Source organism: Trichoderma evansii, assembly GCF_050947405.1.
Source record: "Trichoderma evansii strain SZMC 28006 chromosome Unknown GGI43scaffold_28, whole genome shotgun sequence".
Classification (NCBI taxonomy): domain Eukaryota; kingdom Fungi; phylum Ascomycota; class Sordariomycetes; order Hypocreales; family Hypocreaceae; genus Trichoderma; species Trichoderma evansii.
In genome coordinates this window covers 271,541-297,710 of record NW_028145178.1, presented here as the reverse complement: position 1 = coordinate 297,710, position 26,170 = coordinate 271,541, and the positions used below count along the sequence as shown (strand labels likewise).

Genomic DNA, 26,170 nt, shown 5'->3' with positions numbered 1-26,170 from the left:
AGATGCTACGTTCCTGAAAGACTTGTCGTCCGATAATACAGAGTCCGTTTCGAGCTGTGATCATCGTTTCCATCTGACACTGCTTATTATGGAAGGGGTTTTCAGGGCGCTACTTGCAGTGAAGAAATGATCAACAGTAACCGCAGACATGTGCGAGGCTACGTCGGAGGCTAATTTTTAGAGTAGGCGCTTGCAGTCTGACCTTTATAGCTGCTAATTGTTAAAGGATATACTGCTAAACGTGCTCACTTTGTCACCTAATAGATACAATTCACTGTTATCCTAATACTAGCTATGATAACTATTTGTAGACTATGAGCCATCTATCAATGCAAAACCACTCCTCATAGGCCCGCTTACATATTCAACGTCTTCATCCGGATGACACCATTGTAGTTTTTCTTCTTACACGTAGTAGTATCCCACTGTTAGGCTTTCACCCGTTCGATCCACACATCTTGAAGCGGCTGCCTAATCTAGTACTGAGCTGCACGGCTAAGAAGGTGGCACCTGTTACGGAGGGTTAAGATCTGCGATCCCATCTAGCCTATGCGCCCATGACAAAGTTCATGATCCACCTCACATGGTTAGTACCAGGATGAAACTACGCTACGGGCAAGGATTCTGAAATCCCAGCGGTTCTGTTTCAACCAGAGCCAACTAAAGGCAAAGGGAGCTGCTGAAATAGGTAGGTTGTAAGGCGGGAATATTGCGATGTACAGACTACGGAGCATTGCCTGCAGACATGTAACCAGCATGTCCGGATAGGCGGCTGCCTTAAGCGCACTTTGACAGAATGAATGTCTACGTGAAAGCAGTGACTTACGCGTACATGTAACAAATACTCTTGCAATAAACTGTAGAGTGGGAAGCATGGGCATAGCCAAGCCATGTGAAAGTGCCGTATACCCGCATGTGAGGCTGGCTGCATGTAAGTCGTCACGTCCGTTTGAACCATAAGAAACAATGGCAACGTTCAATACCACTAATCGGCTTAGATCGTGCTGATGAGCGCACATCATGTACATACAACCGGGCTGGGACAACTGTTTATTCGCATCATCTAAATAGGCAAGTCGCAAGACGCTCGAGCCAGATTCAGGGACCTGGCGGCACCGTAGTCTCGCGGGTTTTTTTTTAAACTTCTTTTGGTGAGGATTTGCGTCAACGCCCCGCCTCAGGCTGTCTCTGGTTGTAAGCATCGCGGCTGTTCGTATCTCATCTAGCTCGCCTCACTCGCTACAGCAAACACTAGTAGTTAATAATAGATCTCACTGCTTACAATTACTAGCCTTGCCGGATAAACTGAGAAGGCGACTCCGCAGCTATTTATGAATCCAAGCAGTTTTTTGCAAACGACATCTCCACATGGCCAGTCGCATTCTTGGCAGAATAGTTCCTGCGTTGCTGTTGATCACTCGCAGTAGGGCCGAACGCATCGAGAAAACGCGAAAGGCATCTACTGCAAAGAGGAGACAACATCAGTAAGCCTTCATCTGGCATAAAAGCTCCCATACTGAGAAAAGATCGCCATTATTGGACGGTTACATCTCTGTTTACCACGCTATGCTGAACTACGGACGTGCAACAATGCGATGCAAACACCCGATTGAAGGGACGATCTTTTGGAAATCACATGCCATCTGTTGCCGAATATATCGCCGGATGTTTCGCATTCGCGGCTTATAATTGCAATAAGAAGAGCCCCGTTTCAGCTCAAAAAGGTGGCAGCTTTCCAGTTTCACCAGACGCGGGTTTCGTAAGCAGAACGATATCCTTCATTAATAGCTGCTACGAGCATTGTTTTCATCTTATCTTATTCTTTCGTCTCCTCTTTTTGCGATTTTTAATTGTGGCCTCCATTAGCCTCAGGTTGTCCATAATGTCTGCCTGATGGCGTGCCTTTCCACGCGGGAAAACTGAAAGCGCCGAGTCGAGGATGCAACACTGATACGATCCTAAATTTACAAAAAGGAGCACTCAAGAAAAAAAGTAAGTATTATATGCCAATTACAATGCAAACCTCAGAAAGTGTCAAGCGGGGAGCCAAAGACTGGGGAATCTTATAACCCAAATCTGCTATTACGCACACTGTTATCATACCGTTTCTACTGCTTCTACCATCTCTACCACCTCAGTTACCTTTGCTATTTCTATTATCTCTACTATCCCTACTATCTCTAACATCTCTACTTTTCATACTACTTCTACTACCTCTACTACCTCTACTACTTCTACTACTTCTACTACTTCTACTACTTCTATTACCTCTACCACGACTGGATTCTTTTATAATTTGTAACCTCGTTCGTCCTTTACGTATTTTCACTTTGTGGTCTTTAATTTTCCTGTTTTCCCTTAGTGCGCATGCGGACTTTGCCGAAAATACATTTAATATGGGATACTGACATATAGTAGTGCCAATCAAGATGCCGCGCAATTGATCACGATGCAACTCCAACCACGTCAATGGCTTCCCAGAATTTGATGGAATATATATATGAAAAGAAGCAAGTCACTGGAAGAGGAAAAAAATATGGACAGCAAGCGATGTTCATTATGGTACGCGACATCTATTCATATTCATGCTCATGTACCTGTGCCCTATCCCAGGGCTTACACGAAGTTCACATTGCCAAAATACTTGGTGATGTGGAAGCTCGCCTCATCTGGCGGACTCCAAGCGCCGAGTTGCTGGTTTGGATACTCTTGCGGAGTTACGACAGTCCTAAAGAAATTCATCCTCCACTGCGTGCCCTTGGCCTTGCAGTTGTCTACATTGAAGATGGCCAGAGGAATAGTGACGCTGCTTTTCCACGTCTTGGCAGGCTTGTTAAGCACAGTTGTTGCGCTGAAGCCATCAGTCGCAGGATCCGTGACGAAGAAGTGATCAAAGGGCGCGCCAGCCGTGCGATTCTTTGAGGGGTTGTAGACAAAGGCCTGGTATGTCACATTATTCGGTGAAATTTCGTATTCCACGTACGTAGATGGATCGTCTGTGCCTTTGTAGAGGAAGGCTTCCATGACCTCGTATTCCCAGATGTCATCGTTGGTGCCCTGCGACGCGTTGAAGAAGTAGTTGACCTCGTCGTATGCGGTGAATGTAAGCTCGAGGCTAGTGTCTGTGTAGCAGAGATCGACTTGCGTGCGTGGGAAGGGAGTCAGATCAGGGACCGACTTGCTGTAGCTGATGCTGCCCACGCGAGGACAAGAGGGCACGTTGACGCTGGGAACTTTGGTGGCCGAGGCTGTTGCGAAGAGGCCAGCCGCGGCAGCCGTGAGAGTGAAAAGGTTATGCATCTTGTACAGGCTTGTCTTGCGTTGTGTCTGGTGAGATGAGGTGCTGGTTTCCTGGCTCCTGTACTGTTCGCCCTGGGTCTCTTCGTCCGGTGAAACCTACTCTCTCTGTTTCCTATTTCCTGGAAACTGGGGGAGGCCTACGTTTATATCTCGACGTCTGTTCCCGCAGAACAATGTTTGCGGCAAACCCTGGGCCTGCGCGTGCAGATTCAAGCTTCCTAATGGTGCAGTGAATGTGACGTTACAAAGATGGCGTTTAGCCCGGCTAGGCATCTCAAAAGGACCAATGCGATTGTTCTCGGCCGCTTGTTTACCGCTATCCAGAAGCTAGTTTCGGCCACTTGCAGCTGTATCGCACTACTAACAACTCACCGCGCAGCTTCGCGTGTGGAAGGAATTGATCCCGACCCAGCTGTGGTGGAATTGAATCCTTGGGAATGCCCAGCTCAGCCAATCGGATGCCGACTTCCGCGTGGCCGAGACAAGGGACTGAGGATCCCCAGCCTCATTTCCTATATTAATCGACCACTTTTCACGGGACGATTGTTTAGCTACATGTATGGTAGTATTCGTACGACGTAACTCGTACCCCGTATTTCGTGGCTGTCAAGCGTCCGAATACCGTAGTAGCGCAACGTTTAAAGTGTAATTGACACTGCTAGCACCTTATTTACCCCACGAATTTGGCTTATTAACAGTGCGAGCGGTGGCGTGTATTTTGTATTTTGTATTCATCTAGGATGCAACAAAGATTGAGTGCGACAAAGAAGTCGCGTCTCGGAAAACTTATGTAGTAACTAAAGAAGTGGAGAGTCTCAAGGTGGTGACTGGCTTCTTAATAAACACGGGCGACACAGAGAACTGTGTGTCCCCAGCTTTCCAAAAAGTAGTCATCCCGTCCAAAATAACGAAGAGTCCCTAACAATGACAGAATTAACCACGAAAAAAAACTTCACGCGGAGGAAGAATAAAAAGAAAGAAAGATCTGCAAATTTCTGCTCAAATATTAGAATTCCAGCGAAAGCAAATATCGCTGTCCTGTACTAAGGAATTATCTCATACCATCATTGCCGAGCGTCCCATCAAAGAAAAGCAAGAAGCGAAAGAAAGAACAACAATAAATATCATGCCGCAAAAATATACGCCACTAAAAAAAAAGCTCACATCACCAGAGTTCCATGAAAACCCCCCCAAATAACCCTTCGCACTCTTCGCTGGTTTGTCTCACCATTCCAAGGATCGTTAATAAGGGTACCTTCCAGTCGAGCAAGTATATTTCTCATGGCAATCAGAGCATCTGACATCTCGGGGTATGCCGTGGCAATTATCTGTATCGGATCCCTTTCATCATCTTGCAATCCTGTTAAATCTCGGATGGGAAGTAGAAAGTCTTCCGCTCCCAGCCTTGCCAGCAACTCCAACGACATCGACTGTTCAATCGTCTGAAGTCTTTCCCAGAGGGTTTCCTCTTTTCAAGGGCAGGGCGAAGGAGGCTCAAAAGCCTGGTTCTTGTTGTCTCGGCAGGAGGGGCAGTGAAGAGGGTCACATGAAATCTTTTCCAGGCAGTGCATCGCATTGCTGGCGCCTGTGCCAGAGTTATCAATATTAAGTCTGCCACAAGGGATAGGTCTTCGATCTCTTCCTTAAATATGGACAAAGGACCCTGTAGATTCTCCAAGTACAGCAATCTTTCCTGCAATCCAGAAATTGTCAATGGAGCTCGCTGCTGGAGCAGGCTATTCGGGAGAGCGCCACTATCCGTCGATGTAACAAATCCTCTGTCATTGATATGGAGAGTCACGCCGTCGGACACAGTGATCCGCCCAGTAATAACCAGCCGTTGGATATGGTGTAGCTGTTGGTGTGACCAGTAGTGTGCTATTGTCCGGTCCAGGGCCCGAAACATGTCGAGGTACGGGTGGACCATTTCAGAGGGGAAGTTCATTGTTGAGAGACTGAAGCCAGCGAGGCAGAAGGGCAGAGAGGTGTATGAAGAGTATTGGAAAGATTTGAGTCTCCGAAGAAAATAATGGGGCTAAATATATAATGAATACGATCTTAGCCTCAAAAAAAAAAAAAAAAAAACTAAGCAGCCCGATTTCAACTTTATAGCGGTAGAAAACCGGTAGAAAACCGGTCGAAAAAGGTTGGGTCGATAATAAGTGACAATCTTAGTCTCGAAAGAACTAAGAATCGTGATTCCTAAGATGAAACGGCAGGAAAATCAGTCGAGAGAGGTCAAGCGCAACTCTGATACTGAGGACGGCTTCTTTTGGGAGAGGTGTAGCAAGAATCTGTGAAGGAGGTGAGTCTCTGAGAAAAACAGTCAAGTGAAATAAATACCTGTGAATAAAGAACTTAGTGTTGAGAAAACTAAGAAGTACGATTCTTAAGACGAAACAGAGACCCAGGCATCACTTGCCAAGTGAGGAACAATCAGTTGGTAATAGTAAGGATTGTTTGTTTTGAGAAAACAAATTGAGGTGGGAAAGGAAAGTCGAGAAAGAAAAACAAATGCATAGAGAAGTTTCTCCAGCCCATGTTGAGACCAGCAGCGAACCACAGGAACTCCAAGAGCATTTGGTACTTGGCGCCCCTTTCAAATCGTACCGTATACTAAAGTCACTTCCACCAGTGTCACTCGTGCCAGCTGCGAGACTCGAGTTTATTTGCATTCACTGTTCCGGCTCTCAATCTTGACCAGGGCCCACCATAAGTTTTCCAGAGTTTCTTCTTTTTTTATGTTCTCTTCTCAAAGTGCGTCTTAGCTGTCACTCGGCCATTATCTCAGCTCCTCAATTGCCCTGACGTTACAAGCCGCATCTACACATTTCCCATCGCAAAGCGGGGACCCACTCAAGTTGAAGGACCTGTAGGTAACTCTTTGGCTACGCTCCTTGATTTGGAGTTTCAGTTCCATCGGAGGCTGAAGGTTTGGGGCTTTCTTTTCCTCGGTAACCACTTCCCCTATCTTCCATCCTGCATCCCTACATTAAAAGCGACGAAATTCTCTAGTTTTTTTCTCAGCTAACATAATCTCTTTCATAATCTCTTAGGTAGCGTCCATCTACGCTTCATGTTCCATCACCGTGCAAGCCTCTTTTAATTTTTTGGCAGGTAGCGTGAATCTCCCACCCGACAGAATGCGGTTGAAGCTCTCCTAGAAGCGACTTTTATACAAAATTTCGAACAGTGGCAGGCCAATAGCACTCCCAATTCTCTCAATTATGTTTCTTATGACCTGCTGCTCCAAGAACATATCCCGATATTCAGGCCGCAGGGCGGTTGATGTTGAGAGTCGCTTGCGACCTCCTCCATACCCACAAGCTGATGTGATTGCGAAAGAACATGGACAAGGGTTCCTCCCGGCGCGCGAGGCTCTTAAATTGCTGCGAGATAAAGCCAGGGACCCAGCATTTGTATAAAAGGCAACAAGCCCAGCAACAATTCTGCCCAGCCACTTCAACACTTTTCTTAACCCCGTTGCATATGTGATCAGGCAGCATTTATACGACGTAACCGCTGATGCGCTGCTAGTGCGATATTCCGGGACTACCTACATGTAGGTACCCGTGGACATGTAATTGATGGGCGATTCCGTTGGAGCCAGCGTGCACTAGAAAGGTCGCAGCCAACTTGCGCGCATTATTTAGTGGGCGGCTTTTTATGTCCCATATACATTAATAGGTAGCTGACAACATACATATAACTTAATGGCTCATACCTAGTTATCTTAACACTATTCTTCGCCTTACTCTATTTCCTCACAGCACCCGAAACCTGCAGCCATATCCTTCACTCCTGGCGGGAGAGGAAAACCCGGAATCAAATGGATAACTTAGCCATACATCCAATTGAGCTAATAGCTGCTGACCAAGTATGACATAAGCAATTCACTAAGTGAACTTCAAATTATTGTACACATCCGCTTTTGATCGGATTTGCTGCATGCTATGAAGTAGCTTGGTCGTTTAATTTAATGTAATGGCGGGAAACGGTCGGCTCGTATGGATAGCAGAGAACCCTGAGTCGACAATCGACAAATCTCTGGGGGTGGAGGATAACTTCCTCTACCGGCCGCGAAGATCACACAAAAAGTCAAGGAGTGGTTGCCAAGGTTGCAAGCAACGAAGAATTAAAGCGAGTCGCGTTTTCAGTTATCAAGTACCCCAGCTAATAGAGACATAGTGCGATGAGTCGAAGCCAAAATGTGGTCAATGTCTTCATCGAAATTTCAAGTGCGAGTTCTTGAATACTATATCTCACCGCTCTACCAGCATAATTTCCTTCAATTCCACCGAGAGTTCCACATTTCGCTCATTAGCAACTACTCGGACATTGGAGCATTTAAATGAAACTCATAGTTATTGTTTGGGGCTAGAGGATCTGGCTTACACACGAAGCAGCGGCCTCGATCTTATCCATCACTTTTGCGACACTACTACCCCGTGGCTTGGTTCTCCCAGGCTTCAACATGTCATGCAAAAAGAAGGGCTCGCGATCGCTCGAAGCGCTCCATATCTGCTTCATTCTATCCTCGCAATATCCGCTAGGCACCTGAGCTTTTTGCAGCCAGAGGTGAATAAGTATGAGGTAGCTGCAACTACCCATTATCAGCATGCGTTGACGTCTTATTCCCGGCAACTTCAATTGGCCTTCGACGCTGAGAATGTAGATTCGATCATTGGGTGCGGATATCTTCAAACAATGCTGGCGTTTGAGAACATCTCCAGGTTGTCACCGGAGGCCGATGACAGTAATGGCGCTGTTGCTTGGTTGCGTACCATGCAAGGCATCAAAATCTTGCAAAGCTCTTACAATATTCTTCCTTATCTTGAGCAGAGCATTTGGCTCCCAGTATTCCTTGAATCAGGAGGCTGGGAAGAAAGCAACTGTCAACACATAGACGAAGCAGACGATTCATGGGCTTCAGCCACTTCAAGGTCACTCCACAGCCTTTGTGGAGTGCCCTTTGATTCATCATGCAACGAAAATCCGTACCAGCAGCCATTAAAAACATTGTGTCAGTTGATGCATTCGGATGAAAGCCACGAGACGATTGGGAGGTTCATGGCCTTTATCGGCAAGCTACCAGACGAATTTATCCAACTAGTTTTGCAAAGAGATCCCAGAGCGATGCTACTTATGACATATTGGTTTGCGCTCATATGCAGAATTGACCAGTGGTGGATTGTTCGCTCTGCGATACTTAAATGCAGGGAATTCTGCGCAAGCCTAGACAAGGTTGCAGACTTGCAAACGCGGGTATTATTAAAATTCCCTGCGAATAGATGTGGCTATCTGTTGAATGATTAAAGCTGTGGCGGAATGATGGGAATTCTCGAGGATAGCTTGGATTGAATTAAGTAGAAAACCTGTCCGTGTTCACAAAACATCATCCTTATTCACAAAGCTGGTTAATTTTTTAACGTAAAGTTGAATTTATACGAAGTTAAATACATCTCTCACTAGCATAATGTGAAGCTATGAATTAAAAGAATGCACTCTTGCCCAAAGTTTCCTTTGTATGGCCCTTCAAGAACTTTTCGACAGTGAGCGGTTGAACAGCTGGGTAGCGCTCATTGTCCACTGTTCCTAACCATGTCGAACCGTTCTGCAAATAGTATTGGTAAAACATTCCCATCCATGCAAAGTGGTTCTTGGGCTGGCTCTTAAAGGTAGCTTGCATTTTCATATGGAGATCATCCAAAGATCCTAATCGTTGAACATCGGGCTTTATCTCATATTGTTTCTCGTACAGCTGTGCCAGTTCCTTAACAGACTTCCTGTCTCCGAGAACTATGGCATCATAGAGGTAAGTCACAGTGAACAGAATGTTTATAGTGATAGTTTTCAAGGGCACTCACATTTCAGAAATCCATTAGCGTTGGGATCGGCCGCTACTTCAGCTGTGAACGCAGCAGCGTCCTCATAAGTTGTCATTTCAAGCAATTCGTCTCCCGTCCCAAAGTATCGGAACATCCCCTTCTCGGTATCAACATAGCCCAAAAAGCTCGCCCATACAACTTGGATAAATGCACCATTTAGCACGTGCACACCCTTAATCTTCCCCTCGCTTTCCTTTTCATCAAGGTACTGTTGCACATATTTCATTGGGTCCTTGGAAGGATGATCACCGAACTCTAATCCGCGGAAATCGAGAGACCAGTCTGAAGCGATGTAGCGAGGTACATCTTCTGCAATACAGGCGTCGATTAAAGTCTTTTGTCCATCGATCATAAGAGTGTCATCGCCTAGGTAGGCGCAGATACAGACCGAGGTGCCGGCGAGAGCGCGGCGGAGGCCAGGGATGTCGGTGGATGTTGCGTGGAAGAGTGTGATATTAGGATGGGAGCGGAGGTTCGCAGCCACTTTATCAATGGAACGACAAATGCCGTGGATTTTGACATCGGAGTGGTTCTTTAAAAGAAAACTGGTGATCAGACGAGCCATTTTGCCCGTAAAGCCAGCAATGGCAATGGTTGTGTTTGAGGACATTTTAATATTCGTAGACTAGCTAGTTGCAATCAAAGTTAGTTACTTCAAAAGAATTCTGAGTTTGAATGCTCCTCGACTGGAGATTCCAAGACTTTAAATAGCAAATATCAAAGTACTAGCTTCTTCTAGGGACTTTTTTCCCAAAACAATACCGAGAATATTTGTCATATTGGATCTCCCTTTGCTACTTCATATCGAGGCCAATAGCAATAGCTAGACGAGATTGGATCTATGGACCGCATAATCAATTCTATTGCTGCTTTCAACTCGTACTTAGAACTTAGTTGCTACCCTAATACAAAATGAGAGTTTTTAAGCATAATGAACATGTAAATTAGAAGGAAATCCTTGGAATAGCAAAGCAGTATTGCCAGATACGTTCCAACTCCAGACTAGCTTAGTCTTCCAAGCCACCAAGGAAGTAATACTCCATCACCGAATACGTTCCAACTCTGGACTAGCTTAAAGTGTCACAAGCTGCTAAGAAACCATGTCTACTCAAATAACCGAATACGTTCCAACTCTAGACTAGCTTAACTCGTCCCAAACCGCTCCCATAGAGATGTAATCTATAGATTTCATCGATGAGCCTTATTTTGCTTCAGTTTGTGGCGGTAAGTCGGCATGAACGGCATCTCCGTACTACGAGTCGGCTTTCCAATTTTACATTCCCGACCTTATCATCTTCCCAATTGACAGCGTCATAGAGTGCCGGCACCATTTGAGTGCGGTTTACTGGGAAGCTACATCTATTTGAACCTCTTGCAACTTGTCAATGTATTCATAACCCCATCGCCAGGCTGTATTTTGAACATAGAGCATAGCGTTGCCACTACTGCTAGATCTAGGAACGCCGAAGACAGAAAAATAAACAACCTGAGCCAAGTGGCCTGTTACCCGTAGCGCGTTGCTTACGGTCGCTGTTACATCGCTATGTGGCTAACCATGAAAATAATGCAGGAGAAACAAGTCTCATTGGGTACTACTAACGTTCTCTTTGCATCTATTTGCTAGCCGAGGGAGAAAGGGCTCACAATCGCCACTCAGCATCTTCTAGTACATGTCTTGAAAGCAGAAGGACCATATTCCAATCTGTCTATAGACGGCCTTTTCGTCCATCCTCGGCGAGTTTTAAGACAGGCTTCAGGCTGATGGCTCGTTCCCACAAGCTAGGCAATCCTTGCTCCTTGCTCTTTTCCTCCTCCCGTCTAAACCATTCCTCCACTGACTTGACTCGATTGGGATGGATCTCATCCAGCAGAGCAAAGTCTCTTTTGATCACTCCACGATTTCCCTTGTAGGTGTATTTCCACATATTCCAGAAGCCCGTAAAGTTATTGCGAATATTCATCGTGGCTGAATCAGAAGGGTCCGCATTGTATCCCGCCGTAGCATTCTTTGCGGCACTGAGAGGACCGGTTTCCCAATACTCTTCCAAGGAAACATCCACATACTTGGCAGGATGACCAGTCACCTTTTCAAAGGCCTTGGCCATCTCGTTATAGTCCACAAGTTCAATGGCAACTTCTAGGTCTAATCCGTTGGAACGGTACTGGTGGTCGAACAGCCAGCGGACATAGTGTTCGCAATCATCTAAATTGGTATGGGCGACTGCCCCGTCGGCGAGAGGCGCCTTCCAGGTGACGACTCCATCTTCTATGACGGGAGACATAGGCGTGCGTGCGCCAAGTGCCATTTGAATGTATGGACCGGTCGTGAAGAGGGCAGCGCCCATTCTCTTAGCAATCTCAGGATTCTTATTCTGTTGTAAGATCCACTCGCCGATGCGTCCCTTTCCATCGTAGTGACCCGTCCTGAACTTTGGGTCAAATCCACTCTTCTTGTAGACATAGTCGAGGTTTCCATAGACGAAGAACTTGATGCCTTCTTCCAACGCCAACTCATACGACCTTATTGCCCAATACGTCTCGGTCTTTTCGCCGCTGTTGAAGCCATCAATATTGATAAAGGCGTATTGCGCTCCGCGAAATCCCTTGCGAAGATCGCTCTCGCTTGCAAAGGTGCCCTCGAGGGCTTCGACATTTCCCAAGGCAAGCAGCTGCTTTGATCTGGCCGAGTTGGCGTCACGAGTCAAAAAACGCACTGAATAGGCGCTATCTTTGACAAGACCTTTTACGACTGGTATTCCTTGGGCGCCTGTTCCACCCACAACAAAAACGAGAGGGGCCATTTGCAGCTGAATAGGGGAAAACGGGTGGCTTTTGAGTGATAGATGCAACACAAGTTTCTTCCGCAGTTGATTGTGTTTGTTATTTTTCTATCTTCTTAGCTGCTTCCTCGTCGATGGGGAAGCTAAATATTTATATTGACAGCTGCCCTTCGCCCATTCGGTGTGTCTTCCATGCTCAACGTTTTGTTGCGAAACCAGACACTTGGCGACATCATATTACTGATCACAAATCTGTTGAAGGGCGCCTTGTCGCCTCAGCTACATGCTTTAGATTAATGGCTTCCATAGTCTGAGCTCATATCTAGCCGGTGGGATGGCTGATCTACCGAATTTCCGGAGGAGCGCAAGCAGCAGATCGAGGGAGTAGATCAGTAATCAGAAAAAAAATATGTTGTGATTACTGATCGTTCACAGTAGCTGAATACAGTACATGTAGCCACCTCTGCTGTGGCTTGCGACTTACACAGGGCTCAGCTCTGGTTAACAAAGCACATGCACGCAGTTGTGTAGTGCAGGAAAAATTCGGCATACATTTTCGGCCATGCTGAAGTAATTATCCCGACAATCCGCAGCTGCGCATCGATTACATGTGCTTGAGCCGTAATCCCCGATCATCCATCTGCTTCTTTGTCTTGCATGTATTTATAAAGCGCATGTTATTACGTCGTTTGCCCAGCCGCACGGCCAAGACAAGCTAATGGAGCTTTAGGAGTTATAATCCGTTAGTGGATTCGTATACCGTCGCCGCAGTCCAGTACCCATTATTAAAGTTTGAGATTATCCGATCAAGCAAAGTCAACTATCCGTTTGTGATTAGATTAAAGTCATATGGGGTATGTACTATCATTATGGCTGACTTCTTGCCGTGTGAATCCGGAAAGTTTTGTTGAGCGGTTATCTGACAAGCCTGTTTCGCCCTCGTTCTCACCGCCCTTGCTGTCTTAATCGAAGTTTTCTATAATTTGAGGCTAGAGTTATGAGACATGGCACTCGAATTCGGTTGTGTCATTATCGAAAAGAAGAAAAGACAAGAAAAAAAAAGAAGAAGAAAAGGAAATAGAAACAATAGAAGCAATAGAAGCAGTGCTGACCTTGACAAAATGCTAGTCAAGCCCGAAACCTGCCTAATCTTGACCGGTACGATGTCTTTAGTTTCCGTAATGACATCTGGGCATCCGAGCATACATGTATATACCGTTGTGGACGATGATGGAGACGATCTCAGCGGAACTATAACAGATGGTGCATCAGTATGAAGGATATAGCACACAGATTGAGCGGATGTTCTCTCAAGAGGACGTAACCTTTATGACACCACAAATTATCATCCTGAAGCACCCTAAAGAAGAACTACTGATATAAATTTATTCGGGGAACTCTCAATTGTTGCACACGATCGCACTTTTCCTGAGGAACACTAGAACGGCTGAGAAGATGCCGAGCGACACCGCCAGAATCCTGAGTATACCATTCGCCCTGAACCCAAGATGCCAGCCGTGTACATAGGATGGTCTCTATATGGCAAATCGCCAGTGCTTGTCAAACCAGTGAAGGCTGGCACCGTGAGGCCAAGGACAAAGTTGCAAGCCAATGCCTTCAATTTCAGCGGGAACCAATTTAAAATGGAACCCGGTGGCTCAGCAACAGGGATCCGAACCATCCCTCGCTATTCTTTTTTGCAGCCTGGTAACATGAAACCCATTAAGCTATTAGTAGATGGTCAAGACTTCTTAAACTTTACCGAGGAGCGTCGGAAGGACTCCAAGCCGTGCGCGACAAGTTCAGATATGCTGTTGAAGCTCTCTGGAAGCATGAGGCTGTGAAACCCGTTATCAAATACCGGGCATTCACCCTCGACGAGCACAATACAGCAATGTAAGACCCAGAACTTCTATTTCGACCTGACTAATATAAGAGACTATTTAGTCGTAGGAGGCTAGAGTTGCAGCGTGATAGTGTTCTCCTTAGAAGAAAAAAGCCTCTTATATCGAGTTTTATATAACTCAGTTCCATGTATAAAAGCCCTGGTCTTCCCCAAGGAACTCACAAACAGGCTGCAAAATTTTATACAAGACTACGACCAAGACTTATTCACCACGGATATGTTATATCTTGGTCTCTTCGCCTGGGCCGATATTCACGGAGATCCGTATTTGAAAGCAGAGGAATGCCCGGAGCAAGCTCTGAAGTCGCAGCCAGCCGAGCTATCCCTGTGCTATCTTTGGCTGAATGACTTGTGTATCACCTGCCTGCCTTAATAATTATGAAAGCTGGGTCTGGAACTCCGTGAATGGACAGTATGCCAAATGACCGACCTCGGAAATTGAAAGCCACTTGATTTCTCTATATACGTCTTTATGCCTCTATTAATAGCTATTAGTCTAATCCAAATTATAAGTGATATCTTTGTCTATATATCTAGAATAAATATTATAATAGTATACAACTATTCTATTAGCCCTCGTGGCTCAAGTTCTGTGCTTCACACATTTTAGCATACATGCCATTCATGCGGATTAACTCTTCATGGTTTCCAGTTTCCACCACCCGGCCATTATAGAAAACAAAAATTTGGTTCGCCTGGCGAACAGTCGAGAGACGGTGTGCAACAGCAATAATAATCCTATCTCTGGTGGTAGTATCTGTAAGAGCGGCCTGGACAATGCGTTCAGATTCCGTGTCAAGCGCACTTGTCGCCTCGTCAAGCAAGACAACATCAGGCTGCCTGATGAGGGCCCTGGCAATTGCGATGCGCTGCCTCTGACCCCCGGAAAGTTGAATGCCGCTGGTCCCGCAAGGAGTATTAAGGCCTTCGGGCAGAGAAGAGATAAAGTCCCAAGCATTGGCTGCTCGACAAGCTGCTTCAAGATCTGCATCAGACACGGTGGCCGAATCGGTGCCGTGGGAAATGTTTTCTCTAATGGACCCACGAAACAGGGATGGTTCTTGCTGTACAAGAGCAACGTGCTGGCGGTATCTAGCCGGACTGAAGGATGCCAGGGACTGCGAGTCAACAGAGATGGTACCGCTGGTGGGATCATAAAATCGCTCCAAGAGTGAAACCATGGTGCTTTTGCCGCATCCCGAGGCGCCGACAAAGGCCACAAAGTCGCCGCGTTGGATCTATTTAAGTGTCAGTCATATGGACCAACGGAAGGGCCGGGCAAATCATATCGGCTGTGCTTTCCAGTACTTACCTCCATCGACACACCATTCAAAATCTTGTTATCGGGGGCGAGAGGATACGAGAACTGGAGATCCTTTAACGCATAAGATCTACAGCCATCAGGAGGTCCAAAGGCCTTGTTGGTTTCCGTTTCCACTATAGTCGGCTCCAGGTCGGATAACCAGAAGTAATAGTTGGCTGCTTGGATTCCTCTGGTAAAGCCTTTTGCCGCCGAGATTAGAAACACCGTGATTGCATCAACGATACCGGTTGACTTACTGCTGGCAAAGCTAAAGAGCGTTGCGGCGGCTACTCCGGAAAAATATACACCCATAAAGGCAATCATGAACTGGTAAAAGGTGATTTCGCCATCATTGACAAGCTTTGACCCCCACCTAAGTATCAAGATATGTTAGAAATCACGGATAGAGTCGCGAGAGACCCAGAGGAGGTATTGGAAACGTACCAGAAGCCTAGTGCAAGAATAAACTGCTCTATGGCTTGAGTAAAAGAGAACCAGATCATGACATGGAACATTGGGGTTGTGCAACTGTGGATGGCATCATCGAGTTCATCCGTGTATCTTTGCAGTACACTGTTTTCAATAGCCAGAGACGAGACTGTACGAATCGCGAGGACGGTCTCAGAAGCCAATGAGGCGCTCTTCAGGAAAGCTTTGCTGATGATGGCGTTCAAATGAGCATCGAGCTTGATGCGCAGCCACCCGGAGAGTACAATTGGCGGGAGTCCGACGAATACCCCAATAACACCAACCTTCCATGCCACAACAAGTGATAGAACGCAGCAAGCCACAACACTGATTGCGGAAATGATGGCAAAGGAGATGTTGATGCCCATCAGCTCCAAGATGGCTTGGGGGGTTGAGTCCAGCTGGTTGCTGAGAGCGCCGACAGTGTTTTCAGGTCGGTCGAAGAAACGTAGATCTTGTCGAAGAAGCGAGGACATGATGTCTTTACGGACCCTGGCGCTCAGTGTCTGAGCAGGCGATTAGCTGTCTGGCTTTCGAATAGCCCCAGAGAAGCGGTGACTCACATTGGAAATGACATTCATTGCCCAGCCAAGAATGTAGAAGCACGCCAGGCAACCGAGAGACATGACAAAAAGCATCAGAGAAAGAAAGTTGGCTTTGGACCTGGGGTCGTCGATGCCCACAATATCTGTAATCTTTGCGAGGAGCAAGGCTTGCCCAGGGTAAACGGCACCTACGAAAGGGCTCAGTTAGTTGATAGTCAGATGCAATGCTTTTGAAAGGCAATATATACTTCCTCCAACACACGCCAAAGCAGCTAGGATGTACCATAGAGTCAGCTCCGGGGTTGTGCGGGCGAGGCGCAAGACACAGCTAAAGAGACCAACTGCTTGGTGCTTGTCGGGGTCTTCCCGATCTTCCGACATCGAAGACTGCTGTGCTTTTGTAGTACTCAGCCTTTTAAGTGTGGCAACACGCTCAATAACGGAGGACTTGAACTCTTCCGTGCCTTCGGAAGTCGCATCGCTCTCAGACGGCAGATGATTAGAAGGGGAAAGATCCTGCGCCTTAATAAGTCTCGAATAGATGCCATCTCGCTCTAGAAGTTCTGTGTGAGTTCCCTGTTCTGAAATCTTTCCATGAGACATGACAACGATGTTGTCGGCGTTGCGGATGGTAGATAGTTTATGAGCTATCACAATAGTCGTGCGGTGTCGAGAAACACTATCCAGAGCCCTCTGCACGATGCCCTCGGCGTTGGGATCAAGAGCGCTGGTAGCTTCGTCGAGCAACAAAATTTGAGGCTCCGAGATGATGCTGCGTGCAATGGCGATTCTCTGCTTCTGTCCGCCGGAAAGAAGCCCGCCGCGTTCGCCGACACGTGTATTATAACCGTCCGGAAGCTCCATGATGAAATCGTGTGCAAAAGCCATCTTGGCGGCGCTCACGACTCGAGTCATTTGCTGCTCTTGCGAATCATGCTGCCAAGCGGTTGCCACTAGGCCATGGGCGATATTGTCGAATACTGTGCCGTTGAAAAGGATAGGCTCCTACGGCTTCTATTAGTGTTTATGCTTTGCAGCGACGGAGATAATTTACTCACTTGTTGCACCAGTCGTATGTTCGTGCGTAGCCACGCCAAGTTAAGTAATCTGATATCCTGACCATCAAGCTTGATTGTACCAGCAACAGGATTATACCAGCGCTCGAGGAGGCCTATAATGGTACTTTTTCCTGAGCCACTTGGTCCCTAGACAAACTTCAGTCGAACGTGTTGCCAGTTGCTAGATGCCAGTGCTCACTCACCACCAGTGCTGTCACCTTGCCGGCCGGAATTGACAGAGTCAGATCATCTAGGACTGTCGTGTTGGGGCGCGTCGGGTACATGAATTTGACTGCTTCAATCCTAATGTTTCCGTTGATTGACTCTGGCTGCAGACCTGAGGAGTCAAGAGCGTCTATTTCGGATTCTCTGTCGATGAGTTTGAAGAGCTCTGTAGCAGCGGTTGCGGCACGTCCAAACGTCACAAAATGCGGTGCTGTCGTCATGATGGTTGAAGCAGCAATAATGACAGAAAAGAGGACACTGTGAAAAAGAAACTCAGCACGCCACATATCTTAGCCCGCAAAGTGTCAGGGGTGAACCAACGTGAAGACCGCTCCCAGATCTGCCTCGCCTCTGGCAATCATGTCAAAGCCTTGCCAGAATGACAATCCCATTCCCGCGTAAATGACGAAATATTGCCCTCCGAATAATATGCCAATGAATGTGCTTTTCTTGTTGCCGAGTTTCAATGCGCTCCGAAGAAACTCGTCATACTTCGCCAGTGTCCTAGACTGAAGACTAAAAGCGTGGACAGTTCGCATACCGCTAAGGAGGTTGTCGGCGTAGCTCGCGGCTTCTGCATAGATTTTGAAGAGCTTGGCGTTGATCACGGCATCAAAGGTTCCAATTCCGCCAACGAGAATGAGTATCGCTGGGATAATGCAGATTAGGATCAAAGTGAGCTTCCATTGACTGATGAAAGCGATGACAAAGGCTGCCACAAACGTGGAAATCGACTGGACGACGAGGCCGAGCTTTTCTGAAATTCCAGATTGGATTAAGAGACCGTTAGAGGTGGCTTGAGTCGAGATTGAGCCAGAAACACCTTGGTCATAGTAGCCGATTTCCTGAGAGAGAGCTGATTGGAGATATATTTGTTGGATATTACGAACCATGTGATACGCCACGTATGTCATGAGCGATGCATACAGATAGATGGTGACAAGACGGACTATCCCAATGTAAACAAAGTAGAGTCTGGGAAATATAGATTATTATCAGCTTTACAATCAAGAAACGGATACAGTAGCGCATACGCCGTCGTGCTCACAGCACTCATGAATCCATCTGAGGTTCCGTCGCTTTTGACATTTCCCAGCAATCTGATGAATTTGCCCATGACGACGTTGACCATGGCGAGGGCTACTCCTGCAGCAACTGCCGCAATCAAGGAAATTCCTAACAAGGCATACAAGGTCGGGTTTCCAAAAGAAAAGATTCTCTGTGGGGCAACAAAGTCAGCGAATGCGTCTAAGTAAGGGGCGCTGCGTGTATTTGTCGAGGGGATGTACAAAGAATCCTTTGAAAGCGGATGGTTCCTTGGCTTTGAGAGCTGTCTTGTCAGTCTCGGAAGCTACATTGTCTGATTTGCTTTCATCGGGTCGTTTTTCAACGGGTCGTTTTTCATCGAGATGCGGCATGATAGATTTAGACGATCGAGCAGGTCTTTGAGACCCAATACGGCGGATGGATTGAGATAAAGAGAGTGTCTCCAAAAGTCAGAAAATGAAAGAAAAGAGATTGTAGTCGGTTCAGGAAAGCCTCAATGGATTATGATATGCAATAGAACAAGAAAAGAATGTGTATAAATATAAAAGTTTCAAAATGATGGCTAGCCTACGAGAGAGTGGAAAAGGCAGCGTTGGCATTGAAATCGAAAGTGAAGACGGGTATTAATATTAATAAATTTTCTCGGCCAGAATTCCATGATGAAAACCCCTGATTATTTTCTGTCATTGCTGCAATGCAAACAAACGGCCTGGTGAAGCGCCGCATCCCGTACCGATAAAGACGGCCTGCGGATCCTCGGCGGCCCGCATGTCCGCGCCAAGCAGGCCTTAGTGGAGCGCCGCGGCCACCTCGACTCTCCATCCCGCCCAACTTTGACTTGTTCATTTCCATTCTTCGGATTTCACGAATCAAACTACAGCCTTGTTTTAGCCCATTGTTGCGCCCTTTACAGTGAGCTGCCATTCCCTGTCGCTTCTAGAGTTCCGGGAGCTACTGCTTTAGTGGCTGCCCCCGGCCATGGATTCATCAACGGTCCAAAGTGCCCCTGATGAAGACGTTTCTCCAGCGTATGACAACAACTGCAGCAGCGACCAAGGAAACACCACAGATATACCAGAACTAGATGCTCCAACTACGGAAAAGACTGCTGTACGTCGAGTCGTATCCGACCTGTAATGATCCTACCAGTGAGAGACTGAGGCTGATTCATCAAACTTAGTGTGATAGATGTCGACGACGCAAGGTGATTACATGTACCCAAACCGCTCGCTCCTAGAACTTCTTCGTTGTTGTCTGACCACGCTGCGCTCAGATAAAATGCAATCGCATCCATCCTTGCAGCCAATGCATTCGGTCAGAGTCAAAATGTTCGTATCCGGTAGCGCAGAAACGGCCAAAGCGCCAAAGGGTCTTGATATCCAGCATGTAGTGGGTCAATCCCCAGTAGGACTTTCTTATATGGACTAGGAAGAAAGTTGACATACCATCCCCTTGCCTAGCGAGAGCAGGATTGAACACATCTCGCAAAAGATTGATGACCTAACCCGACTGATGGAAGGATTGAATAATCCAGTCAAAGAGCTATTGTATTCCAGCTCTAGTAGTAATCGAAATGAGACATATCCAGTGGAAAACAGCAGAGGGTCTCGACTTGCCACCGCAGATCACGAAAGCATCGACAACTCTTTGTTTTCCCATGCCATCTCGGCGGCAAAATTTATCGAGGAAGCTGTCAAAGTCGATAGCGGCGAGCGAGCTTCCAATACTGCTCTTGAGATGAGGTCGGCGCTCGATACTCTTCAGGTTGTTGTAGACGCCCAAAAGCGACGAAATGCTACCAATGAAGATGGTCCGCTGTTTCCAAGATCTTTTCCACCAAACACAACCACGAAAAATCTGCCCATTCCTCCAATCGACAAGATCATGGCGTGCTTGAGAATGGCCCAAGGTGCGTATGGCACTGGTATCCCTTTTCAGCCTCGTTGACCTTGTCTGAGAACTGACCGCCATAAAGATTACGCCCCTGCCTCAATGTCCTGGCTTGGGGAGCTGAAATCTTTCGGTGACTTTTCACTTTATGTGATCAAAGTCTGCTCTCCCGGGCCTGTCACAGATGCAGAACGTATCATTGCCTACGTGGGCCTCTACTGGCTGTTCATGGAGTGTGCCACTATGGCTTCGAATGAGGCCAGACAGGATCTCAATATACAAGCACAGATATGCCAAAGCAGCCTCGAGACGGTACTCTCGAGCTTGGGATTCCATATCCCAACCACAATCGACTATGTTCTGGCAATGTACCTGGCAGTGAGTTTTCCACGACCTCCGGCCCGTCTAGCACTTTTAAAATCTGACCGAATGCATTCTTTGTGCTCTTAAAGACTCTTTACTGCCTTCAAAAGAGTAAAGTCTTTGCTTGCTGGACCTTTATTACGACAGCATCACTCCATGCTCAAGCACTCGGACTGCACAGCAGCGCATCCATGGCTGGCAACACAACCGAGGAACGGCATCGCAAGATGTGCTTGTTCTGGTCCATCTACTCTCTTGAAAGGGCCGAGTCACTCCGTCTCTTACGGCAATCAACAATTCGGGATCATGACATAACAATACCCAAGCCCGATCCACAACCTAGCAAATCCACTACCAGTAGACACAGTCTGTTGGATTCTGTCAATACTGCTCGCATCTATGGCCTTGTTTACGATGACATCTACAGCCCAAGGGCCTTAGCACAACCATCAGATATACGAGTCGCGCGTATTCATACATTGGCCGCTGAGTGGCAGGAGATTTCGAGAATCAAAGCTGAAAATTTGGTCTGTAGATGTCCCTCATGTCATTTGTTGGTTTCCGTTACTAATATGCCGAAGACGAAGTCGTCAGGAAGTTTTGAGGAATTGAATGAGTGTACAATGATCAAGTTTACCAAGTATGCCAGCAAGGTCGTCGACTACGCAGTGCTCACGGCAATCTACTGGACCATACCAGGTCGGACGCCTACCTCGATATCTGCCGAGTGCACCTCTGCCGCCCGAATGGCATTACAGGGACATATAGAATGCATCACTTTGCTTAACAATAAGCTGCCTTCTGTGCAGCTTGAGTTTTGGGTTAATGGTGCACTGTTGCTTCTCCCATTTATTCCATTCAATATCGTCTTTTGCAATATCGTTAAAACAGCCAATATAGATGATTTGAATAGCCTCAAAGCTCTTATCCAGGCCATGGAGCTTCTCTCTGAAAAGCCTGATTATGCTACCTGCGCTAAACAGCTACGGATCTTCCAGGCCCTCTACAATGTAGCGGCGAGATATGTCGAAGTTACAGGAAAAGAACATTTTGCCTCTCGATCGAGCAGCGCTAGCCCAGACGCTGGCAAAGGTCCCAACAATAGTGCAGGGCTCACTGGCGTATCTTTGCAGATGCAGTCATCCAGGGAATACATGGAATCTAGATCTGGCATGGACAGCTTCGTTCATAGTGGGGGTCTAAGCGACGGCCTCGAGGTCCTACAAAGTCAGACCTGGGCGGGCCTTGGAGGTATGGAGCTCGATCCTTTTGGTACGCAATTGGGCAGCTGGTTTCATGAATCTCATGATTCGATGGACTTTCATGGGGGCGATGAGTAATATGCCCAGGTCCAAGGGAATTAGATCTTCCGCAATCCTCCACTTTCATTGCTATTCCCGTTTTCTCATTCCATTTTTGGGCATGATGAGGAGTGATGACACCAAGGCTGAAGGTATTCGAATTGAAACCAAATTACCTTTTATGGATGTATAACTGTAGTGAGTTTGGCTTACAAAGTACACGAAGGTGTGCGCTCCCCATATTCTTGTACATCAATATGCTTACTCAATGTGCATAATAAATAGCAATGTAGCGAGAGAAACGAAATCTTGTGGCAATAATCGTCTATTTTTAAATCTATTCCCCTCATTTCTACATGTCTAGCGTATCCAAGTCCAAGCTTTACCTGTATTTCTAAGCTATTTACTCTTCCAGTAACATTGAGCCCTCAATTAAACGGGCTATCCCAGTCAGCTTTAATTAAGATTTGCTAGAGTTTCTGACAAGTCTAGGCAAATCCTATGACCGAAGCCGATGTTAGCGAGTATACTTTATACAAACAAGATCAAATGGGCAAATATTCTCACCAAGACACAGTCCAGTCTGGTTCACCACCCAAAGACTTGCACATGGCGCGGCTGCTTGTGTTGGTAGGCGACACATCAGCAGACATGAGCCCATCATTACCATATAGGGAAGCCTTTTCTCGTAATAGCTTTGCGGCTAGCTTTGTAGCTAGACCTCGCCGTCTATAAGGCTCCTGGTTGTTGGTTTCATTTTAGCATGTGTCTACCAAAGACGGGACAGGGCCATCACCAACTTCACAGTATACGCTTATGAGAGAACCGTCAATAGAAAGCAACGCCCACACTATCGGTGTCTTGTCTTGTAGCTTAATCATAAGATTTGGGAGAACTACAAGCTCCTCGCTGCCAGTTTGCTGATTAGTTTCCAAGATATATTTATAGAGCAGAGATTTTCGACCTACGGAGATCGTGGGATGTCGGTTCGGGAGACGATAATCCTGCAGTCATCAAGGTTTGCGCTATCCCAGTACATTCCTGATGGGAGGCTGTCATCTGGGGGAGGTAATGCGTCTCTCTTCATGAGCCATTTATCAAAAAGGCCAGAAGGCCTGGGCGCAACTCTGCCTTCAAACCTTTCCAAGACGGAACGAGTTTCCGAGTGGAGAGACCCAACCAGAATACGGTCTGGATTAGTAAATATCTGTAATAGCTCTTGTCCATATTCTTTGCGTAAACGAATGACTTCTTGTACCACTGCTCCTAGCTGTTGCTCGTACACACCACCACTATCGGTACCATCCTTGTTGCGAGAGTGCTCCAGAGTCGAATATATGAACATCTGAGACTCCATCTTGGAAAAGTCTAGATATGCTGCCGTATATGCTTTAGGCCGGGATGAAAGTTGAGTATCTGAGACAAAGATGACTCGGGCATGTTGAGAAGTTCCATGCGAGAACTTTGTAAACTGCAGTCGCCGTAATAATGGTAGAGAATATGGCAACTCTGTGGATAGTAGCTCTACCAGCTCTTGTGGTACAGAACTGAATGAATTTACGTTGTTGGCCATCTTGACTGGAGTTTGGTTGGTTGGTTATTTCGTAACCGAGTCGAAACTGTCTGACACAGAGCACATCGTTTATTAGTATTCTAAAAAGAGTGGTACCGATACCGGTATAAGTATGAGTTACCGGTATATGAGTCACGTGCATTATGACTACTGTTAACTCCGTGATTGATGATATCGCCAACTCGAGTTAGCTGGAAAGGAAAAAAACACGATATCAGTGATGAAAATAACCATTTTGGCCCTTGAAGTAAAAAGATTGGCCGAAGTCGCATTCAATTGGTTGCGATCGCGCTCTTATGTCTCTGATAATGTTCCCGATCCGCACTAGTACGTGCACAACCTGCTGGAATTGAGTGAAGATAGGTACATGTACCTGCATGTCCAATACACCTGTAGGTGCCTCAACTCGTTCCGTCATGTCATTGAGCATTTTAAAACAAAACATAACTGGTTCTAGCAACGTGGATATTTTGTGACAGGCAGGCAGCTAGTTTAGTATACTGGATGTATTTTGGCCCTTACTTGCAGTCTTTTACAAGTCTGTGAGTGATTTGCAGGTCACGTACGGCTTTGAGGAGTGACTTGTAACATAATACACTAGTTGAAACACATTAAACTTCCTTTATGACATCTATTACGGCTGTTATCTAACTACCGTATACCTTTACAAAATTGGACTGTGGGCCCTTCTTTATAAAATATCATGCTGACTGTCTTCTGTAGCCTATATAGTAAATAGTGGAGGGATTTCCATCAATACCCACAGTCCAATTTTCGAGGGAATACGGTATTAAGCGAGTTACTTGTAAGACTGAATTCCATGTAAAGAAAATACGGTTGGCTTCTGACTTTAATATTTTTGAGCAAATTCGTCGAAGCGGACTTATCCTTATAGCTATCTCCGCTGCGGACTTGTCGGAAGGATCAATTACGAATGCTGTGTATCTAAGCCAGATGACTGCGCGATTGGTAGGCAAATACTCGTGCACAATAGTAAAAGAGGTTTAAACGACATCTAAAACCAACATATGATGACCAATGCTAAAAAGAGAAGCTTTCACATCTTAGTGGACGAATAATAAAACCTCGCAACCCGGTTTACCAGAAGATCTAATAGAAGGCAAGAAATTCCGAGAGGCGAGACATGACGAATAATGCCGAAGAGCGAGTTGACTAAGCGGCGACCATAAGCGGGTACAGCTAGGCCATGTATTTCGTTGCTTCTAAAGATTTCGACCTAGGTTACAAAGACAGAGCAACTTATCCCGAGCCAGCTGTTACACGCAATGAAACCAACGAGATGGGTGCACATATAAAGCGTAAATACGGAGCGTTTCCATGTAGTTGTCTGTATAGATCAGTATTCTTAAATAGACTGTATCAATTTGACTTCATCGATATTTGTTTCTGAGCTTCGATTGACGATAATCCAAACTTCCACCAGTTTAGAGTTCTTCGCATTGCTCGACAAAAAAGCATGTCTTCAGGAAAGATCTTAATAACCGGAGGCGGAGGCCTTCTGGGTGGCAAGACAATCGACCTTCTTCTCGAAAAAGTGCCTGCTTCCCAGCTCGCAGTCATTACCCGGGATCCTTCGAAACTCAAGCGCCTCGTTGACCAGGGGGTTTCGGTGCACAAGGCGGATTACCTGGACTACGACTCGCTCCTCTCTGCTTTTCAGGGCGTTGATAAAATAATGTTTATCGGTGCACATGCCTTTACCGATCGCATCAAGCAGCATTTTAATGTCATAATGGCTGCTAGACAGGCTGGAGTGAAACACGTCGCTTACACCTCGATCCAGCGCCGGGAAGGCTCAGGCGTGGTGCTGTGGGACATTACTGAGAGCGACACATTCACTGAGCTAGCCCTGCGCGCATCCGGCATGGCATACACTATCATGATGCAGCCAGCCTTTTTGGATACGTTTCACATGTATTTTGGTCCCAATGCGCTTGAAGACGGCGTTCGAATGCCATTTGGCAATGCCAGAAAGACTTCGCCTGTGACGCGAGACGATCTTGCAGCAGCCAATGTTACTGTGCTGACGCAGCCTGGACACGAGAATAAGACCTATAAGCTGAGTGGCGACGAGGCGCTCTCGTTTTCGGAGGTTGCCGAAATACTAGGCGAAGTCAAAGGCACCAAGGTGTCGTCGCACAATATTAGTGAGGCCGAATATCTTGACTGGGATGGGATAAAAGGTGCCCCCAAGCAGATGCCTCAATTCAGGCTTGCTTGGGTGAAGACGATGAATGATGGCGATTTCGAGGAGACGACGGGAGACTTGGGGCGATTGATTGGGCGTAAGCCAACTGGTTTCCGTGAGTTTATGAAGCTAAACTATCCTCCTTTGTAGTCGAGCTAGATGTAGAATAAATGTTGCATAATATCACCAACCAAAAGCCTTTGTTTAAGAGAGTTTTGAAGGATCATGTTCGTTGTAAATGTAAAGCATTGTAAGATTGATTTGTGTCCTTAATAATCATGCTCGAAAAACATCAACCATTGTCATAAGCCACC

General features: G+C 46.5%; 9 protein-coding genes across 9 annotated transcripts; 3 read left to right on the top strand and 6 right to left on the bottom strand.

The window, feature by feature from the left end:
• Positions 1 to 2,005: 2,005 nt before the first annotated feature.
• GGI43DRAFT_226599 (carbohydrate-binding family 9-like protein) lies at positions 2,006 to 3,425 on the bottom strand. Its single transcript, XM_083200446.1, has one exon. It carries the CDS (start codon positions 3,298 to 3,300, stop codon positions 2,617 to 2,619), a length of 684 nt encoding a protein of 227 aa, XP_083056227.1. The 5' UTR covers positions 3,301 to 3,425; the 3' UTR covers positions 2,006 to 2,616.
• Positions 3,426 to 4,295: 870 nt separating this feature from the next.
• On the bottom strand, positions 4,296 to 5,621 carry GGI43DRAFT_226601 (uncharacterized protein). The gene has a single exon (XM_083200447.1). It carries the CDS (start codon positions 5,243 to 5,245, stop codon positions 4,664 to 4,666), a length of 582 nt encoding a protein of 193 aa, XP_083056226.1. The 5' UTR covers positions 5,246 to 5,621; the 3' UTR covers positions 4,296 to 4,663.
• Positions 5,622 to 6,983: 1,362 nt separating this feature from the next.
• Positions 6,984 to 8,758, top strand: GGI43DRAFT_226604 (Zn(II)2Cys6 transcription factor domain-containing protein). The gene is made up of 2 exons (XM_083200448.1): positions 6,984 to 7,440; positions 7,489 to 8,758. The coding sequence occupies exons 1-2, from the start codon at positions 7,285 to 7,287 to the stop codon at positions 8,614 to 8,616; spliced, it is 1,284 nt and encodes a 427-aa protein (XP_083056225.1). The 5' UTR covers positions 6,984 to 7,284; the 3' UTR covers positions 8,617 to 8,758.
• Positions 8,759 to 8,791: 33 nt separating this feature from the next.
• On the bottom strand, positions 8,792 to 9,798 carry GGI43DRAFT_387958 (uncharacterized protein; the record flags this gene model as incomplete). Its single annotated transcript, XM_083204000.1, has 2 exons — positions 8,792 to 9,099; positions 9,168 to 9,798. The coding sequence occupies 2 exons, from the start codon at positions 9,796 to 9,798 to the stop codon at positions 8,792 to 8,794; spliced, it is 939 nt and encodes a 312-aa protein (XP_083056224.1).
• A 959-nt stretch (positions 9,799 to 10,757) lies between these two features.
• On the bottom strand, positions 10,758 to 12,474 carry GGI43DRAFT_416580 (uncharacterized protein). The gene has a single exon (XM_083207316.1). It carries the CDS (start codon positions 11,987 to 11,989, stop codon positions 10,895 to 10,897), a length of 1,095 nt encoding a protein of 364 aa, XP_083056223.1. The 5' UTR covers positions 11,990 to 12,474; the 3' UTR covers positions 10,758 to 10,894.
• A 1,969-nt stretch (positions 12,475 to 14,443) lies between these two features.
• On the bottom strand, positions 14,444 to 18,891 carry GGI43DRAFT_430872 (P-loop containing nucleoside triphosphate hydrolase protein; the record flags this gene model as incomplete). The annotated part of the gene is made up of 11 exons (XM_083209334.1): positions 14,444 to 15,112; positions 15,187 to 15,377; positions 15,435 to 15,550; positions 15,622 to 16,151; positions 16,209 to 16,378; positions 16,439 to 17,195; positions 17,249 to 17,395; positions 17,452 to 17,731; positions 17,795 to 18,448; positions 18,508 to 18,692; positions 18,763 to 18,891. 11 exons carry the CDS (start codon positions 18,889 to 18,891, stop codon positions 14,444 to 14,446), a joined length of 3,828 nt encoding a protein of 1,275 aa, XP_083056222.1.
• Positions 18,892 to 19,360: 469 nt separating this feature from the next.
• On the top strand, positions 19,361 to 22,374 carry GGI43DRAFT_226566 (putative transcription factor). Its single transcript, XM_083200445.1, has 8 exons — positions 19,361 to 19,630; positions 19,701 to 19,724; positions 19,794 to 19,909; positions 19,981 to 20,429; positions 20,496 to 20,788; positions 20,863 to 21,300; positions 21,355 to 22,300; positions 22,360 to 22,374. Exons 1-7 carry the CDS (start codon positions 19,499 to 19,501, stop codon positions 22,111 to 22,113), a joined length of 2,211 nt encoding a protein of 736 aa, XP_083056221.1. The 5' UTR covers positions 19,361 to 19,498; the 3' UTR covers positions 22,114 to 22,300; positions 22,360 to 22,374.
• Positions 22,360 to 23,834, bottom strand: GGI43DRAFT_226558 (uncharacterized protein). Its single transcript, XM_083200444.1, has 4 exons — positions 23,043 to 23,834; positions 22,875 to 22,983; positions 22,642 to 22,814; positions 22,360 to 22,573 (listed from the first exon to the last, which is right to left on the bottom strand). The coding sequence occupies exons 1-4, from the start codon at positions 23,645 to 23,647 to the stop codon at positions 22,531 to 22,533; spliced, it is 930 nt and encodes a 309-aa protein (XP_083056220.1). The 5' UTR covers positions 23,648 to 23,834; the 3' UTR covers positions 22,360 to 22,530.
• A 1,153-nt stretch (positions 23,835 to 24,987) lies between these two features.
• Positions 24,988 to 26,071, top strand: GGI43DRAFT_430870 (uncharacterized protein). Its single transcript, XM_083209333.1, has one exon. It carries the CDS (start codon positions 25,125 to 25,127, stop codon positions 26,004 to 26,006), a length of 882 nt encoding a protein of 293 aa, XP_083056219.1. The 5' UTR covers positions 24,988 to 25,124; the 3' UTR covers positions 26,007 to 26,071.
• Positions 26,072 to 26,170: the final 99 nt, after the last annotated feature.

Coding starts and splice junctions, on each gene's coding strand:
- GGI43DRAFT_226599 (XM_083200446.1), bottom strand. CDS start 3,300: ATGCATAACCTTTTCACTCTCACGGCTGCCGCGGCTGGCCTCTTCGCA.
- GGI43DRAFT_226601 (XM_083200447.1), bottom strand. CDS start 5,245: ATGAACTTCCCCTCTGAAATGGTCCACCCGTACCTCGACATGTTTCGG.
- GGI43DRAFT_226604 (XM_083200448.1), top strand. CDS start 7,285: ATGGCGGGAAACGGTCGGCTCGTATGGATAGCAGAGAACCCTGAGTCG. Junction 7,441..7,488: donor GCAAGCAACGAAGAATTAAA/GCGAGTCGCGTT, acceptor ATAGAGACATAG/TGCGATGAGTCGAAGCCAAA.
- GGI43DRAFT_416580 (XM_083207316.1), bottom strand. CDS start 11,989: ATGGCCCCTCTCGTTTTTGTTGTGGGTGGAACAGGCGCCCAAGGAATA.
- GGI43DRAFT_226566 (XM_083200445.1), top strand. CDS start 19,499: ATGGATTCATCAACGGTCCAAAGTGCCCCTGATGAAGACGTTTCTCCA. Junction 20,430..20,495: donor GTGCTTGAGAATGGCCCAAG/GTGCGTATGGCA, acceptor ACCGCCATAAAG/ATTACGCCCCTGCCTCAATG. Junction 20,789..20,862: donor TTCTGGCAATGTACCTGGCA/GTGAGTTTTCCA, acceptor GTGCTCTTAAAG/ACTCTTTACTGCCTTCAAAA.
- GGI43DRAFT_226558 (XM_083200444.1), bottom strand. CDS start 23,647: ATGGCCAACAACGTAAATTCATTCAGTTCTGTACCACAAGAGCTGGTA. Junction 22,815..22,874: donor TCATAAGCGTATACTGTGAA/GTTGGTGATGGC, acceptor ACCAACAACCAG/GAGCCTTATAGACGGCGAGG. Junction 22,574..22,641: donor CCAGACTGGACTGTGTCTTG/GTGAGAATATTT, acceptor CTTCGGTCATAG/GATTTGCCTAGACTTGTCAG.
- GGI43DRAFT_430870 (XM_083209333.1), top strand. CDS start 25,125: ATGTCTTCAGGAAAGATCTTAATAACCGGAGGCGGAGGCCTTCTGGGT.